The 18,519-nt window shown below is 45.3% G+C and overlaps 1 protein-coding gene across 1 annotated transcript; it reads left to right on the plus strand.

The window, feature by feature from the left end:
- Positions 1–14,581: 14,581 nt before the first annotated feature.
- Positions 14,582–15,540, plus strand: LOC125554280 (LOB domain-containing protein 29). The gene has a single exon (XM_048717855.2). It carries the CDS (start codon positions 14,765–14,767, stop codon positions 15,320–15,322), a length of 558 nt encoding a protein of 185 aa, XP_048573812.1. The 5' UTR covers positions 14,582–14,764; the 3' UTR covers positions 15,323–15,540.
- Positions 15,541–18,519: the final 2,979 nt, after the last annotated feature.

Here is an 18,519-nt window from a genome sequence, read left to right on the forward strand (position 1 = left end):
GTGCGGACCCTACGGTTCGAGAACAATGTAGACATGACCGAGACATGTCTCCGGTCAATAACCAATAGCGGAACCTGGATGCTCATATTGGCTCCTACATATTCTATGAAGATCTTTATCGGTCAGACCGCATAACAACATACGTTGTTCCCTTTGTCATCGGTATGTTACTTGCCCGAGATTCGATCGTCGGTATCTCAATACCTAGTTCAATCTCGTTACCGGCAAGTCTCTTTACTCGTTCCGTAATACATCATCTCACAACTAACTCATTAGTTGCAATGCTTGCAAGGCTTTATGTGATGTGCATTACCGAGAGGGCCCAGAGATACCTCTCCGACAATCGGAGTGACAAATCCTAATCTCGAAATACGCTAACCCAACATGTACCTTTGGAGACACCTGTAGAGCACCTTTATAATCACCCAGTTACGTTGTGACGTTTGGTAGCACACAAAGTGTTCCTCCGGCAAACGGGAGTTGCATAATCTCATAGTCATAGGAACATGTATAAGTCATGAAGAAAGCAATAGCAACATACTAAACGATCGGGTGCTAAGCTAATGGAATGGGTCATGTCAATCAGATCATTCACCTAATGATGTGATCCCGTTAATCAAATAACAACTCTTTGTCCATGGTTAGGAAACATAACCATCTTTGATTAACAAGCTAGTCAAGTAGAGGCATAGTAGTGACACTCTGTTTGTCTATGTATTCACACATGTATTATGTTTCCGGTTAATACAATTCTAGCATGAATAATAAACATTTATCATGATATAAGGAAATAAATAATAACTTTACTATTGCCTCTAGGGCATATTTCCTTCAGTCTCCCACTTGCACTAGAGTCAATAATCTAGTTCACATCACCATGTGATTTAACACTAATAGTTCACATCTTTATGTGATTAGTTCACATCTTCATGTGACCAACACCCAAAGGGTTTACTAAATTCAGTAATCTAGTTCACATCGCTATGCGATTAACACCCAAAGAGTACTAAGGTGTGATCATGTTTTGCTTGTGAGAGAAGTTTAGTCAACGGGTCTGCCACATTCAGATCCGTATGTATTTTGCGAATTTCTATGTCAACAATGCTCTGCACAGAGCTACTCTAGCTAATTGCTCCCACTTTCAATATGTATCCAGATTGAGACTTAGAGTCATCTAGATTAGCGTCAAAACTTGCATCGACGTAACCCTTTACGACGAACCTTTTTGTCACCTCCATAATCGAGAAACATATCCTTATTCCACTAAGGATAATTTTGACCGCTGTCCAGTGATCTACTCCTAGATCACTATTGTACTACCTTGCCAAAATCAGTGTAGGGTATACAATAGATCTGGTACATAGCATGGCATACTTTATAGAACCTATGGCTGAGGCATAGGGAATGACTTTCATTCTCTTTCTATCTTCTGTCGTGGTCGGGTTTTGAGTCTTACTCAATTTCACACCTTGTAACACAGGCAAGAACTCTTTCTTTGACTGTTCTATTTTGAACTACTTCAAAATCTTGTCAAGGTATGTACTCATTGAAAAAAACTTATCAAGCGTCTTGATCTATCTCTATAGATCTTGATGTTCAATATGTCAGCAGCTTCACCGAGGTCTTTCTTTGGAAATTCCTTTCAAACACTCCTTTATGCTTTGCAGAATAATTCTACATTATTTCCGATCAACAATATGTCATTCACATATACTTATCAGAAATGTTGTAGTGCTCCCACTCACTTTCTTGTAAATACAGGCTTCATCGCAAGTCTGTATAAAACTATATGCTTTGATCAACTTATCAAAGCGTATATTCCAACTCCGAGATGCTTGCACCAGTCCATAGATGGATCGCTGGAGCTTGCATATTTTGTTAGCACCTTTAGGAAAAACCTTATGGTTGTATCATATACAACTCTTCTTTAATAAATCTATTAAGGAATGCAGTTTTGTTTATCCATTTGCCAGATTTCATAAAATGCGGCAATTGCTAACATGATTCGGACAGACTTAAGCATAGATACGAGTGAGAAACTCTCATCGTAGTCAACACCTTGAACTTGTCGAAAACCTTTTGCGACAATTCTAGCTTTGTAGATAGTAACACTACTATCAGCGTCCGTCTTCCTCTTGAAGATCCATTTATTCTCAATTGCTTGCCGATCATCGGGCAAGTCAACCAAAATTCATACTTTGTTCTCATAAATGGATCCCATCTCAGATTTCATGGCCTCAAGACATTTTGCGGAATCTAGGCTCACCATCACTTCTTCATAGTTTGTAGGTTCGTCATGGTCAAGTAGCATGACCTCCAGAACAGGATTACCGTACCACTCTGGTGCGGATCTCACTCTGGTTTACCTACGAGATTCGGTAGTAACTTGATCTGAAGTTACATGATCATCATCATTAGCTTCCTCACTAATTGGTGTAGTAGTCACAGGAACAGATTTCTGTGACGAACTACTTTCCAATAAGGGAGAAGGTACAATTACCTTATCAAGTTCTACTTTCCTCCCACTCACTTCTTTCGAGAGAACCTCCTTCTCTAGAAAGGATCCATTCTTAGCAACGAATGTCTTGCCTTTGGATCTGTGATAGAAGGTGTACCCAACAGTAACTTTTTGGGTATCCTATGAAGACACACTTTTCCGATTTGGGTTTGAGTTTATCAGGATGAAACTTTTTCACATAAGCATTGCAACCCTAAACTTTAAGAAACGACAACTTTGGTTTCTTGCCAAACCACAGTTCATCCGGTGTCGTCTCAACAGATTTAGATGGTGCCCTTTTAATGTGAATGCAGCTGTCTCTAATGCATAACCCCAAAACGATAGTGGTAGATCGGTAAGAGACATCATATATTGCACTATATCCAATAAAGTACGGTTATGACGTTCGGACACACCATTATGCTGTGGTGTTCCATGTGGCATGAGTTTGTGAAACTATTCCACATTGTTTTAATTGAAGACCAAACTCGTAACTCAAATATTTGTCTCCGCGATCATATCGTAGAAACTTTATTTTCTTGTCACGATGATTTTCCACTTCACTCTGAAATTCTTTGAACTTTTCAAATGTTTCAGACTTATGTTTCATCAAGTAGATATACCCATATCTGCTCAAATCATCTGTGAAGTTCAGAAAATAACGATACTTGCCGTGAGCCTTAACACTCATCGGACCGCATACATCAGTATGTATTATTTCCAATAAGTCAGTTGCTCGCTCCGGAGAACGGAGTCTTAGTCATCTTGCCCATGAGGCATGGTTCGCAAGCATCAAGTGATTCCAAAATCCCATCAGCATGGAGTTTCTTCATGCACTTTGCACCAATATGACCTAAACGGCAGTGCTACAAATAAGTTGCACTATCATTATTAACTTTGCATCTTTTGGTTTCAATATTATGATTATGTGTATCACTATGATCGAGATCCAACGAACTATTTTCATTGGGTGTGTAACCATATAAGGTTTTATTCATGTAAACAGAACAACAATTTATTCTCTTACTTGAATGAATAACCGTATTACAATAAACATGATCAAATCATATTCATGCTTAACGCAAACACCAAATAACACTTATTCAGGTTCAACACTAATCCCGAAAGTATAGGGAGTGTGCGATGATGATCATATCAATCTTGGAACCACTTCCAACACACATCGTCACTTCACCCTTAACTAGTCTCTGTTTATTCTGCAACTCCCGTTTCGAGTTACTAATCTTAGCAACTGAACTAGTATCAAATACTGAGGGGTTGCTATAAACACTAGTAAAGTACACATCAATAACATGTATATCAAATATACTTATGTTCACTTTGCCATTCTTCTTATCTGCCAATCACTTGGGGTAGTTCCGCTTCCAGTGACCAGTCCCTTTGCAGTAGAAACACTTAGTCTCAGGCTTAGGACCAGACTTGGGCTTCTTCACTTGAGCAGCAACTTTGCTTGCTGTTCTTCTTGAAGTTCTCCTTCTTCCCTCTGCCCTTTTCTTGAAACTAGTGGTCTTGTCTACCATCAACACTTGATGTTTTTCTCGATTTCTACCTTCGTCAATTTCCGCATTACGAAGAGCTTGGGAATCGTTTCCGTTATCCCTTGCATATCATAGTTCATCACGAAGTTCTACTAACTTGGTGATGGTGACTAGAGAATTCTGTCAATCACTATCTTATCTGGAAGATTAACTCCCACTTGATTCAAGCGATTGTAGTACTCAGACAATCTGGGCACATGCTCATTAGTTGAGCGATTCTCCTCCATCTTTTAGCTATATAACTTGTTGGAGACTTCATATCTCTCAACTCGGGTATTTGCTTGAAATATTAACTTCAACTCCTGGAACATCTCATATGCTCCATGACGTTTTGAAGTCCCGATTCTAAGCCATTAAGCATGGTGCACTAAACTATCAAGTAGTCATCATATTGAGCTAGCCAAACGTTCATAACGTCTGCATCTACTCCTGCAATAGGTCCGTCACCTAGCGGTGCATCAAGGACATAATTCTTCTGTGCAGCAATGAGGATAAACCTCAGATCATGGATCCAATCCGCATCATTGCTACTAACATCTTTCAACACAATTTTCTCTAGGAACATATCAAAATAAACACAGGGAAGCAACAATGCGAGCTATTGATCTACAACATAATTTGCAAAATACTACCAGGACTAAGTTCATGATAAATTTAAGTTCAATTAATCATATTACTTAAGAACTCCCACTTAGATAGACATCCCTCTAATCCTCTAAGTGATTACGTGATCCAAATCAACTAAACCATGTCCGATCATCACGTGAGATGGAGTAGTTTCATTGGTGAACATCACTATGTTGATCATATCTACTATATGATTCACGCTCGACCTTTCGGTCTCCGTGTTCCGAGGCCATATCTGTATATGCTTGGCTCGTCAAGTATAACCTGAGTATTCCGCGTGTGCAACTGTTTTGCACCCGTTGTATTTGAACGTAGAGCCTATCACACCCGATCATCACGTGGTGTCTCAGCACGAAGAACTTTCGCAACGGTGCATACTCAAGGAGAACACTTCTTGATAATTAGTGAGAGACCATCTTATAATGCTACCGTCAATCTAAGCAAGATAAGATGCATAAAAGATAAACATCATATGCAATCAATATAAGTGATATGATATGGCCATCATAATCTTGTGCTTGTGATCTCCATCTTCGAAGCACCGTCGTGATCACCATCGTCATCGGCGCGACACCTTGATCTCCATTGTAGCATCGTTGTCATCTCGCCAATCTTATGCTTCCACGACTATCGCTACCACTTAGTGATAAAGTAAAGCATTACAGCGCGATTGCATTGCATACAATAAAGCGACAACCATATGGCTCCTGCCAGTTGCCGATAACTCGGTTACAAAACATGATCATCTCATACAATAAAATTTAGCATCATGTCTTGACCATATCACATCACAACATGCCCTGCAAAAACAAGTTAGACGTCCTCTACTTTGTTGTTGCAAGTTTTACGTGGCTGCTACGGGCTTAAGCAAGAACCAATCTTACCTACGCATCAAAACCACAACGATAGTTTGTCAAGTTGGTGCTGTTTTAACCTTCGCAAGGACCGGGCGTAGCCACACTCGGTTCAACTAAAGTTGGAGAAACTGTCACCCGCTAGCCACCTTTGGGCAAAGCACGTCGGGAGAACCGGTCTCGCGTAAGCGTACGCGTAATGTCGGTCCGGGCCGCTTCGTCCAACAATACCGCCGAACCAAAGTATGACATGCTGGTAAGCAGTATGACTTATATCGCCCACAATTCACTTGTGTTCTACTCGTGCATATAACATCAACACATAAAACCTAGGCTCGGATGCCACTGTTGGGGAACGTAGTAATTTCAAAAAATTTCCTACGCACACGCAAGATCATGGTGATGCATAGCAACGAGAGGGGAGAGTGTGATCTACGTACCCTTGTAGATCGACAATGGAAGCGTTTGGTTGATGTAGTCGTACGTCTTCACGGCCCGACCGATCAAGCACCGAAACTACGGTACCTCCGAGTTCTAGCACACGTTCAGCTCGATGACGATCCCCGGACTCCGATCCAGCAAAGTGTCGGGGAAGAGTTCCGTCAGCACGACGGCGTGGTGACGATCTTGATGTACTAATGTCGCAGGGCTTCGCCTAAGCACCGCTACAATGTTATCGAGGACTATGGTGGAAGGGGGCACCGCACACGGCTAAGAATATGATCACGTGGATCAACTTGTGTCTCTAGGGGTGCTCCCTGCCTCCGTATATAAAGGCTCAAAGGGGGGGTGCGGCCGGCCATGATAGGGCGCGCCAGGAGGATTCCTACTCCCTCCGGGAGTAGGATTCCCCCCTTTTCTAGTTGGAATAGGATTCGTTTAAGTGGGAAAGAGGAGAGAGAGAAGGCAGGGGGGCGCTGGCCCCCTCTCTCCTTGTCCTATTTGGACTAGGGGGGGAGGGGCGCGCGGCCCAGCCCTGGCCACCTCTCCTCTCTTCCACTAAGGCCCACTAAGGCCCATATACCTCCCGGAGAATTCCCGTAACTCTCCGGTACTCCGAAAAATACCCGAATCACTCGGAACCTTTCCGATGTCCGAATATAGTCGTCCAATATATCGATCTTTACGTCTCGACCATTTCGAGACTCCTCGTCATGTCCCCGATCTCATCCGGGACTCCGAACTCCTTTGGTACATCAAAACTCATAAACTCATAATATAACTGTCATCGAAACCTTAAGCGTGCGGACCCTACGGTTCGAGAACAATGTAGACATGACCGAGACATGTCTCCGGTCAATAAACAATAGCGGAACCTGAATGCTCATATTGGCTCCTACATATTCTACGAAGATCTTTATCGGTCAGACCGCATAACAACATACGTTGTTCGCTTTGTCATCGGTATGTTACTTGCACGAGATTCGATCGTCGGTATCTCAATACCTAGTTCAATATCGTTACCGGCAAGTCTCTTTACTCGTTCCGTAATACATCATCTCACAACTAACTCATTAGTTGCAATGCTTGCAAGGCTTTATGTGATGTGCATTACCGAGAGGGCCCAGAGATACCTCTCCGACAATCGGAGTGACAAATCCTAATCTCGAAATACGCCAACCCAACATGTACCTTTGGAGACACCTGTAGAGCACCTTTATAATCACCCAGTTACGTTGTGACGTTTGGTAGCACACAAAGTGTTCCTCCGGCAAACGGGAGTTGCATAATCTCATAGTCATAGGAACATGTATAAGTCATGAAGAAAGCAATAGCAACATACTAAATGATCGGGTGCTAAGCTAATGGAATGGGTCATGTCAATCAGATCATTCTCCTAATGATGTGATCCCGTTAATCAAATAACAACTCTTTGTCCATGGTTAGGAAACATAACCATCTTTGATTAACAAGCTAGTCAAGTAGAGGCATACTAGTGACACTCTGTTTGTCTATGTATTCACACATGTATTATGTTTCCGGTTAATACAATTCTAGCATGAATAATAAACATTTATCATGATATAAGGAAATAAATAATAACTTTATTATTGCCTCTAGGGCATATTTCCTTCAGTTATATGCACCTATTACATGTTATGATCCGCACACCCCAAAATGACAATAGTTGGAATTCTTTTCGATGATTATCATAGTTTGAGGAGTTCATGTATTCACTATGTGTTAATGCTTTGTTCCAGTTCTCTATTAAAAAGAGGCCTTAATATCCCTTAGTTTTTTTATGGACCCCGCTGCCACAGGAGGGTAGGACAAAATATGTCATGCAAGTTCTTATCATAAGTATGTATGACTATATTAGGAATACATGCTTACATTATATTGATGAATTCAAGATAATTCTGTGTCTCTATAGGTTATGACTATTACATGATGAATGTCATCCAATGGAATTATCCATCACTGATCCAATGCATACATTGTTCATATATTGATATTTTCTTAGTTACTACTATTGTTGCTGATGTTACAATCGCTACAAACTGCTACTGCTATTGTTATGTTACCGTTACTATTGCTATTGATCACTCTGATGCGGATATTTAGTTCTCCAGGTGTGGTTGTATTGACAACTCAACTGTTAATACTTGCAAATGTTCTCTGGCTCCCCCTATGTCAAATCAATAAATTTGGGTTGAATACTCTATCCTCGAAAATTGTTGCGATCCCCTATACTTGTGGGTTATCAGTGCTCTGCGCGTCTGCATCCCTTGATGCTTTGTGGTGGTGCTCGATGTGCAGTCCTGGACGCCGGATCTAGGCAGACATGCTTGGATTTGGGCGCGTGCTACACGGCGACGATAGGCCACATGTGGAGGCATGGTCGGTTGTGCCGGTGGTCGCACTTGGCCCATGCGGTAATGTAGGCCTGTGAACAGTTTGCAATGGTGGAAATGGAAGATGATGGCGTGGCGGCGGCGCATTTGATGTCGGGAGCGGGGAAACCATGACGATGCAAGGGTGCCGTGGTGGTTTTGTTGGCCATCTAGATGGTGGTTGGTGGCGACGATCTGCGTTGCACACTTGGCTTCGGGGCTTGGACAAGGACGACCGACAATCTATTGGTGGTGGTTGTCTGGCTGGGCAGGCTGCAACAACAATGGGTTTGGTGAGCTCCGAGCGAATGTCTAGCTCAACCTTGCTCGCTACTGATGCCGACAGTGTCCTATGATGTAATTTCCTCCTTGAAAGTGGCATCGTGGAGCCCCTTCACCTCCCTTGTCATCTCAGTCTCGGACTTACGGGTGAAAACCCAAGTTCCAACCTTGGTTGGAGCGGGCGTCGACGACATTGCTCATGCTTTCCTCTTGGGGGCGACGCCTTGGAGGCCCGGTCCTTCGTTGGTGGCTCATGTGGCATTGTCGTGTCGACGTCGGCCATACGGGTGCGCGGCCTCAGGGCTGGCATGGAAGTAAGAGCGGTGACTCCGGAAATCTTGTGTGCGTTTGGTGTTGGCTTCGGTTGCTTGGGTGGCAGAGCCATCAACTCGACTGGTTCGTAGTCCCGGGGCCGGAATGGAAGTCGGGAGTGACGGCTCCGGAATTCTCTTGTGTCTAGTGTTGGCCTTGGTCGCTTGCGCGGCAGTGTCATCGAATAGTTTGGTGCGCGGCCTCGGGGCCTGTGTGAAAGTCATAGCAGTGGCTCCGGAGTCCTCTGTAGTGTTGTGGGTGTCACCTCCGACCACTTGGCTGGCAGAGTTGTCGTGTGACGCCCCCGATTCAATCGTACACTAATCTTACACGCAAACGTGTACGATCAAGATCAGGGACTCACGGGAAGATATCACAACACAACTCTACAATAAAAATAAGTCATACAAGCATCATATTACAAGCCAGGGGCCTTGAGGGCTCGAATGCAAGAGCTCGATCATAGACGAGTCAGCAGAAGCAACAATATCTGAGTACAGACATAAGTTAAACAAGTTTTCCTTAAGAAGGCTAGCAAAAACTGGGATACAGATCGAAAGAGGTGCAGGCCTCCTGCCTAGGATCCTCCTAAACTACTCCTGGTCGTCGTCAGCGGGCTGCACATAGTAGTAGGCACCTCCCGAGTAGTAGTAGTCGTCATCGACAATGGCATCTGGCTCCTGGGCTCCATCGTTTGGTCGCAACAATCGGGTATAGAAAGGGGGGAAAGAGGGAGCAAAGCAACCGTGAGTACTCATCCAAAGTACTCGCAAGCAAGGAGCTACACTACATATGTATGCATTGGTATCAAATGGAATAAGGGTATCATATGTGGACTGAACTGCAGAATGCCGGAATAAGAGGGGGATAACTAGTCCTATCGAAGACTACACTTCTGGTAACCTCCATCTTGCAGCAGAAGAAGAGAGTAGAAGGTAAGTTCACCAAGTAGCATCATGTAGCATAATCCTAACCAATGATCCTCCCCTCGTCGCCCTGTGAGAGAGCGATCACCGGTTGTATCTGGCACTTGGAAGGGTGTGTTTTAATAAGTATCTGGTTCTAGTTGTCATAAGGTCAAGGTACAACTCCAAGTCGTCCTGTTACCGAAGATCACGGCTATTCGAATAGATTAACTTCCCTGCAGGGGTGCACCACATTTCTCAACACACTCGATCCCATTTTTCCAGACACACTTGTCGGGGTCATGCTCGGCCTTGGAAGATCAACACGTCGCAGCCCTACCTAGGCACAACAGAGAGGTCAGCACGCTGGTCTAAATCCTATGGCACAGGGGTCTGGGCCCATCCCCCATTGCACACCTACACATTGCGTACGCGGCCGGTGAGCAGACCTAGCAACCTCCATTACAAACGAAGTTACGTTACGTGGTCCAACCCGGTGTGCGCCGCTCAGTCGCTGACGTCACGAAGGCTTCGGCTGATACCACGACGTCGAGTGCCCATAACTGTTCTCACGTAGTTGGTTAGTGCGTATAGGCCAGTAGCCAGACTCAGATCAAATACCAAGATCTCATTAAGCGTGTTATCTTGAAGTCACCGTGAACGCCGACCAGGGCCAGGCCCACCTCTCATCTGGGTGGTCTCAACCTGCCCTGTCGCTCCGCCACAAAGATCCACACAGAGGGCCGTCGGGAAAGTATGTCCTTCCAGGCCCTAATTCGTGAATCAACCGCAGGTACTCAACGAGCCGACCCGACTTTACTCACAACATATATCATGTGTAGTAGGTATAGTATATACCCATGATCAACACCCGACGTGATCACGACCCGATAGTATAGCATGGCAGACAGACAAGAATGTAGGGCCACTGATGATAAACTAGCATCCTATACTAAGCATTTAGGATTGCATGTAAGGTATCAACAATTGTAGCAACAATGACAGGCTATGCATCAGAATAGGATTAATGGAAAGCAGTAACATGTTACACTACTCTAATGCAAGCAGTAGAGAGAAGAGTAGGCGATATCTGGTGATCAAGGGGGCGGCTTGCCTGGTTGCTCTGGCAAGAGAGAGGGGTCGTCAACACCGTAGTCGTACTGGGTATCAGCGGCGTCGGTCTCGGTGTCTAGCGAGAGAAGAGTGGGAAGAAACAATAAATATTAAGCAAACAGATGCATAGCGATGCATGACATGACAAGTAGCGGTGCTAGGGGTGCCCTAACGCGGTAAAAGGTGGTACCGGTGAAGGGGGGAAACATCCGGGAAAATATCCCCGGTGTTTCGCGTTTTCGGACAGATGAATCGGAGGGGGGAAGTTGTGTGTTCGCTATGCTAGGGATGCGTGGTGGACGAACGGGCTGCATATCCAAATTCGTCTCGTCGTTCTGAGCAACTTTCATGTACAAAGTTTTTCCATCCGAGTTACAGATTATTTTATATGATTTTCTAAAGTTTAATTGATTTTCTGAATTTATTTACTTATTTAAATCCAACATTATCCAAAACAGTGAATGATGACGCAAGCATGACATCAGACTGATGTCAGCAGGTCAACTAGTCGGTTGACCAGTCAAACCAGACAGGTGGGTCCAGTGGGACCCACATGTCATTGTGAGGGGCACTAACAGGGGGGTTTAGACTAACTAAATGGGTTAATTAGTGGGTGGGACCCAGTGGTTAGTGAGAGATGAAGTCTTTAATTAATTAATTTAATTAATTAGCAATTTATCTATTTATTTTTATTCGTCTATGGCGTGGGGCCAGCATGTCATAGACACAGGGGAGCCACGTCAGCGTTGACCGAGTCAATGGTTCAACGGGGCCCACCCGTCAGCGACACAAGGGGCCCACGCATCAGGCCTGCTCAGCGACGGTCAGCGACTCGTCAGAATTACGCCGGCGAGCTCGTTCGTGACGGCGTGTCCTCGGGCCTCGTCGGAAAACGCCCACAGGGCACCATTTCGGTCGCGGCCGGGCGCGTTAGAACGGCAAGACGACAACGCGTCGATTCGTGGTGGTCTCGCGGGCTGCCCTGGTCCGAGTCGAGCAGTACGACATCACCGACGGTGGGGTGTTTCGGGCGAGCACCGGCAACGGCGGTGCAGCGCGCTAATGGGCAAACAGAAGGGAGGGGAGAGGCCTACATGCGCGCGCGAGCACAACGGCATGAGCCCAGGACCAAAAGGGTCACCGGACGGCTGTCGCGACGAGCGCGTGCAGTGACGCGCTCGGGAGCTCGATGGAAATAGAGCTACGGCGAGCTAGCGGGCAAATGGAGGGGCTGGGGAGGATCTAAGGGGCGTGATGAGCGCAACCGGTGCTGGCCCGTGACCCTTTGGTCACCGGAGACCCGTCGGCGACGAGTTCCGTGGTGCTGCGTTCGGGTGCCATGGCGACAGCTAGCTAGGGCGCACGCGAGAGAGAGGAGGCAGCGGGGGCTCACCGAGCGGCACACACGGTGGCCCGTGAATGGTTTAGTAGCAGCAGAGGCGTCGCCGGAGTTGATGAAGACAGCGACGTCGTGGGCGTTGCGGTGGCTCCGAACTCCAACGGAGTGCACCAGTCGAAGCAACGGACGACGGCGACTCTTGGAGACACAGCGGGGCCGCGAGGTGGGCACGGTGGTCGTGGTCAGGCCGGAGCCATGGCGGCGGCGGTGCTCGGATGCATGGGGAAGGAGAGGCGGCGTGGTGGATCTGAGGGGAGAGGGAGGCGCAGGGACCGAGAGGGCGAGCGGGGAGATGGGATCGAGGAGGCGAGGGCGAGGCGGCCTTATCCTCTCCCGGCGTCTGTGTCGGCGAGTCGGTCGGGCGGGGGCGCGCCCCTGTTCCATCCCGGGTCGGGGGAACAGGGAAGGGAGACGAGGCAGGGGGGCGGGCCGGCTGTTGGCAAGCTGGGCCAGGTGGGCCAGTCTGGCCTGTGAGCTGGGCCGCCTGGTCCAGTAGGGGGGGGCTTTTCTCTTTTTTATTTGTTTTCTACTTTTGTATTTTCTTTTATTTTATTTATTTTTTTGTTTTAATTCATTTTAAAATACTTAGGCACTTTATAAAAATGTGTTTATTACACCATAATTACATATGCAAATTATGGCATCGCCCGAACATTTTTGTTTTAACTTTTGAAAACTTTTATTATTTAACTTTATTTTAAATTTAAATTTGAATCGGTTTTGAACTAACCCGAGATTAACTACAGTGACAGAGGTGACGTGGCATCGTTAACGTGGGATTACTGTAGCATGATTATCCGGGCGTTACATGTCGGCTCAGCTGGTGCATAGCCTCGGGGCTGGTGATGGTGGTGCGTGTGTGTGTGTGTGTGGTAGATTTAGTGATTTTCAGTTTTTCTTATTAACTGGTCAATTCTCTTTTTAATGAAAAGGCAAAGCTTCTGCTGGTTTCTCAATTTTTTGTTGATGCAAATAGAAGTGCAGCACGTTGCGTTGATTCTGGGTGTTTGCTGCAAATGTTACGTTAATGTTGCGAGTTTGTTTTATGCATGCGATGATTTGATACTGGCAATGAGGATTTGTTGCATTGACACAAAAATGTTGCAAATGCATGTTCAAAATGTTGGGAATGTGTATTTAAAACGTTGCAACATTTTCCATGTTTTTAACACACCTTGCAGAAAGAAAAAAACAGTACAACGACGATGTTGAACGCGCAAGAAATGCGTGCTCGGAGGATTCATAGTAGTAGGAATTGAATGGTCCAGATTTCGATATCAAATGAAATTTGACGGCGTTGGATGTGGCTAAACGGGTGTTGCCTTCATCCGGCCGACGCCTAGCGCCTCCCTAAATGAAAAAAAAAAAAAGAGGCATCTGTGGCTGAAGAAATAGCTGAGCCCGCGCCAAAATGTGCGATGTGACGTGTGTGGGTAAGACCCCGGGATTTTGCGCAACCGGACAAGCATCGGTGTACCGAACAGAAGGCGAAGCAATAAACAAACCGGAGCAACAGACACGAAACAGAAAAAGAAATGGCGGAGTCCCAGCCCAGCCTCTCACCACTCCTCCTTCCCTGAAAGTGAGCGGCATCCGGCGACAAAAGGCGTCATGCATGGCTGCTCCTTGTTTCTTTCTCCTTCTTTTCTCTTCTAAGTACGTCCCAGCTAACACATCTCATCACACGCCACCTTCTCCGTTTCAACGTGAGCACATGCATGTCGTCTGAAATCTTGCAGCAGTTGTTTGAGGCCCTCAAAGCTTATGCGTTGACACTGGCACTGACAGTGCAGTGTGTTCTCCGGAAAAGGATCTGTCTGAACTGAACCCTCAAATTCAGTGGCGCTAATTTCGATGCCAGTTGTTCTTCTTCCGAAACTGGCAGGAGCTCTACAAGTATTATTTTGAGTCAAAAAGTCGCATCAAGGCGATACAAGCATAGCGAGTTTCTGCATGATCTATATCCATCTTTTTTTTTCTGAAAAGGAGAATAACTCATGGCCTCTGCATCGAGCGATGCACACCGCCATATGATCAGTATTCATCTGACACCAGTTCTCTCTATTCCTTGCGGAATGTGTGAGCCGTCAATCATGCAAATCAACAGTACGCAAGGCACACATGTTTAATCGCACTATTCAAGTAGCCGGTGTCCCCGAACCGCACACACGAGCCCCTCGCGCTCCAGTACATGATGCGCATTCTTCTCTGGCCCTGTCCCCTCGCAGCCCATGTCTTCGCGTCACCTCCTCTACCCTAGTCGACCTATAAAACTCCAGTCTCGTGCGTGTGCAGCTAACTGAAAGCCCCGTCTCCACAAGTCAGAGCTCGATCTTAAGCTAGGTAGCCAGCCCAGGCGAGCGATCGGACGATCGAACGACGATGGCCGGCGCGGGCGTGACGACGACGGGGTCGCCGTGCGGGGCGTGCAAGTTCCTGCGGCGCAGGTGCGCGGCGGAGTGCGTGTTCGCGCCCTACTTCTGCGCCGAGGACGGCGCGTCGCAGTTCGCGGCCATCCACAAGGTGTTCGGCGCCAGCAACGCGGCCAAGCTGCTGCAGCAGGTGGCCCCGGGGGACCGGAGCGAGGCGGCCGCCACGGTGACCTACGAGGCGCAGGCCCGGCTGCGCGACCCCGTCTACGGCTGCGTCGCCCACATCTTCGCGCTGCAGCAGCAGGTGGCGGCGCTGCAGGCGCAGGTGGCGCACGCCCGGACGCAGGCGCACCTGGGGGCGGCGGCGACGGCGATGCACCCGCTGCTCCAGCAGCAGCTGCAGCAGCAGGCGTGGCAGGTGGCGGAGCAGCACGACCACCAGTCCATGACGTCTACGCAGAGCAGCTCCGGCTGCTACAGCGGCGCCCACCAGCGCTCCGACGGCTCCTCGCTGCACGGCGCCGAGATGTACTGCGGCTACGGCGAGCAGGAGGAAGGCAGCTACTAATTAACCCCGGATGGTTCACTCGTTCCCCTGAGAAAGCTGAGGGGGTGTACCATGAGAAGTTTGTCTCTTGCAACGCGCTTTCAACTCTTGCCGGTCTCAGCTGTAAAGAGATCCATCGATCTTGTGTTGTTTGGGGCTCAAGACGAACCCATAATTTCCAACTTTGCAACTCGGGCCTCCATTGTTACGTGTGAAATTGCTCGAATTTCATTTTGTTACAGCGAGTCTGTCTGAATAACTGTAGGAGCTCAGATGGTGTTCGGCGAAATTTCAGCGTCCAGACATATGTTTTGCTTGAGGTTACGCTTGTGCTGGATTGTTGTTTTTGTAGACTTCTTATTTTATTTTAGACATTTTTTTTGATGAGGTTGCAGCAGTGGAGTGACCACAGGTACACGGGCTGGCCTCTTGGGCTTCATTTCTGCCTAGCAGGCTCTAGTCCAGCAAAATCGGCCTCGGGCAGTAAACTCTACTCTTTGTTCTCCTTCCAATATTTCCTCTTAAGAGCGTCTCCAATAGTTCCCCACATATCTCTAAAATAATGGGCCGTTTACAAGAATTTGGAGCAAAAAAATATCTCCAACAGTTTCCGCAAAGTGACCATAACTTTACATGATCCCGTAAAAATGGTATTTTCTCCCCGCAGGTTTATGGGAAGATGATCTTCCCGTAAAGTTATGGTCATTTTACGGGAACTGTTGGAGAGACTTTTTTGCCCCACCTGCCCGTAAATGCCGCCGCCACGCCGGTGGCCACTGCATCACTCACGCCACTCCTTGCCGACAATAATCTATTTTTTGTTTAAATAAAAATAAAAAAAATGTATTTAGGGGAAGAAGTTTACGGGAACAGACAAAAGTTGCTCTTGAAAAACTTCTCCTAAATTTTTCGGTCATCCCATAAAACCAGTTTTACGGGAAGAGAAAATTAAGGGAGCTATTGGAGTTGCTCTAAGGGAAAATCCAACGGGGTTCACCAAATGGATAGCACGAAATGTCTGCAGACACGTCTGAACATGTCAGTGGACAACGGTAGGCGAGTCGGCCAGACAGTCATACCATCAAATATCCTCCTTTGTCCAATGGTAAGCTGAGAGAGAAGGAAGGAGGAGAAAAGATGGGTTTGTGGTGTGGTACGAGGCTGAGTTGGCGTGTCTGCTGCATTCTAGACTCCCCCAAACCTCCGACAAGATTAGCGGCGGTTTGTGAGATTTCAGACGTCCAGACACATCAGGAAAAATTTGGTGCACGGCGTTGGATAGCCAAATATGTGCGGACCATGTGCTCCGAACATTTGGGGGTGTTTTGATCAACCATGTTGGAGTTGCCCTGACGTTCCTAGTACAAAAAAGAACTCTAAACTTTTTTTAGTGAATTACACTTTTTACCACTTAATTAGAAACTTTTTGCGTAAAAGCTATATAGAGCTTACTCTAATCCATACAACAGACTTGCCGAAAGGAGAGCGTCTTGTAACACTAAAGTGAGTCGGCCCAATAAGCGGTTTTGGAAAGCTTCTGGGGACCGCCAAACCTTCTACCCGGTTTTGGGAAGATTCAATTCAGGCTTTCTTCTCAGTTTTTCTATATCGGCCTTTTAATTTTTCAAAAATATATTCTGACATTTTTTTAATACACAGTGAACATTTTTTATACATATCCAACATTTCTTAGATACACATTGAACAATTTGAAAATACATAATAAACAATGGTAAACACACTTTGAAAAAAAATGTAATGAAATATTATTTGAAACATACAAACATTTGTGAAGTGTTAGAACATTTTTATTAAATGTCATGAACATATTTGTACGTTATGAACTTTTTTTAAAATCACACGAACAACTTTTTAAATTTGATAAAAATGTAAATGTCACGAAACATACACTGAAACGCATGCACATTTTTTACTTCCATGAAAAAAAAATTGAATGGTATGAACATTTTCACAAATTATGTTAAAAAATATCATTTCATGCCAAAATTTTAAACGTGTGATTTTTTATATTAAACATGTTAACATTATGGAATAAATTATGACTGAAATTTGAAACGTGTGAAAATTTTCAAAGATGTCATGAACAAAATTTTAAGCATGTGAATATTTTTAAAATATCACGAACATTGTTTAGAAATTGCACAAACCATTATTTTACATTGCATCAAAATTAGTTTTAATGTGCAGTAGACTTTTAGGAAAAATATAAGTAACATTATGTTTGGAAAATATATATTTAGAGTAGAAATATGAAAAAAAACAATTTAACGAAGGAAGAAACGGAGGAGCAGGCAACTTGACCCATTAGTGGGTCAGCTGAGGCGAGGCTAGTCTCAGTTCCGTTAAGCGAGATATTTTTATTTTTATTTTTTTGCGGGGACGTGAAGCGAGATATAAATTTGCCCTTGTTGTTTTTGTGTTAGATTAGTTGCCGTTAAAGATGTAGCTGGGCCCAGGCCACCCAGGCCATGGCTTGGGTCGTGAAAGAATTTAGAACCTATACTTTCTCTGTTCGAAAATACTCCTTCCGTTCCGAATTACTTGTCTTAGATTTATCTAGATACGGAGATATCTAGCATTAAAATGAGTCTAGATACATCCGTATCTAGACAAATCCAAGACAAGTAATTCGGAACGGAGAGAGTACTTGTTAAAAAAAATAGATGTATTTAGACTTATTTCATTTCTAGATATATTCATTATTATCTATTTTCCAGACAAGTATTTTCAGATGGAGGGAGTATTTTCAAAGTTACCACGTTTGGCCCGGTGCATAGCGGTTGCCCCTTGGCAGGGCACTGAGTTTTTGGTCCAGAACAAATCCTGGCTACGCCGTTGTTTACCGTATGTTTTGTTATATATCCAACGTTCCATTGATCTTATATTAAAAGGATTTAGGTTAAAAAGTTCCACCTTTTACCATTCAAGTTGTAGTTTGGGACAACTTCTACTGGACTCCCAGGCTTCTCTAAACCCTGTATTTTGAAAAAATAAAAAGCACAATTTGCAAGTTAAGAAAGGAAAAAAAATTAAACCGATGTTTATGGGGATATATAGATGATCTTTGCATATCCGTAAAGTTTTATAAATAATACGGTAATTGTAATCTACACAGATATGATAATTTTTGGCGGAAATCCAATTCGGCTCACAAAAGTCAAACAAAAATATGGATGGGTTCATTGTCCCACTCAAAT

The sequence above is a fragment of the Triticum urartu genome, chromosome 4A, assembly GCF_056163025.1.
Source record: "Triticum urartu cultivar PI428250 chromosome 4A, HENAU_Tu73, whole genome shotgun sequence".
Lineage (NCBI taxonomy): Eukaryota > Viridiplantae > Streptophyta > Magnoliopsida > Poales > Poaceae > Triticum > Triticum urartu.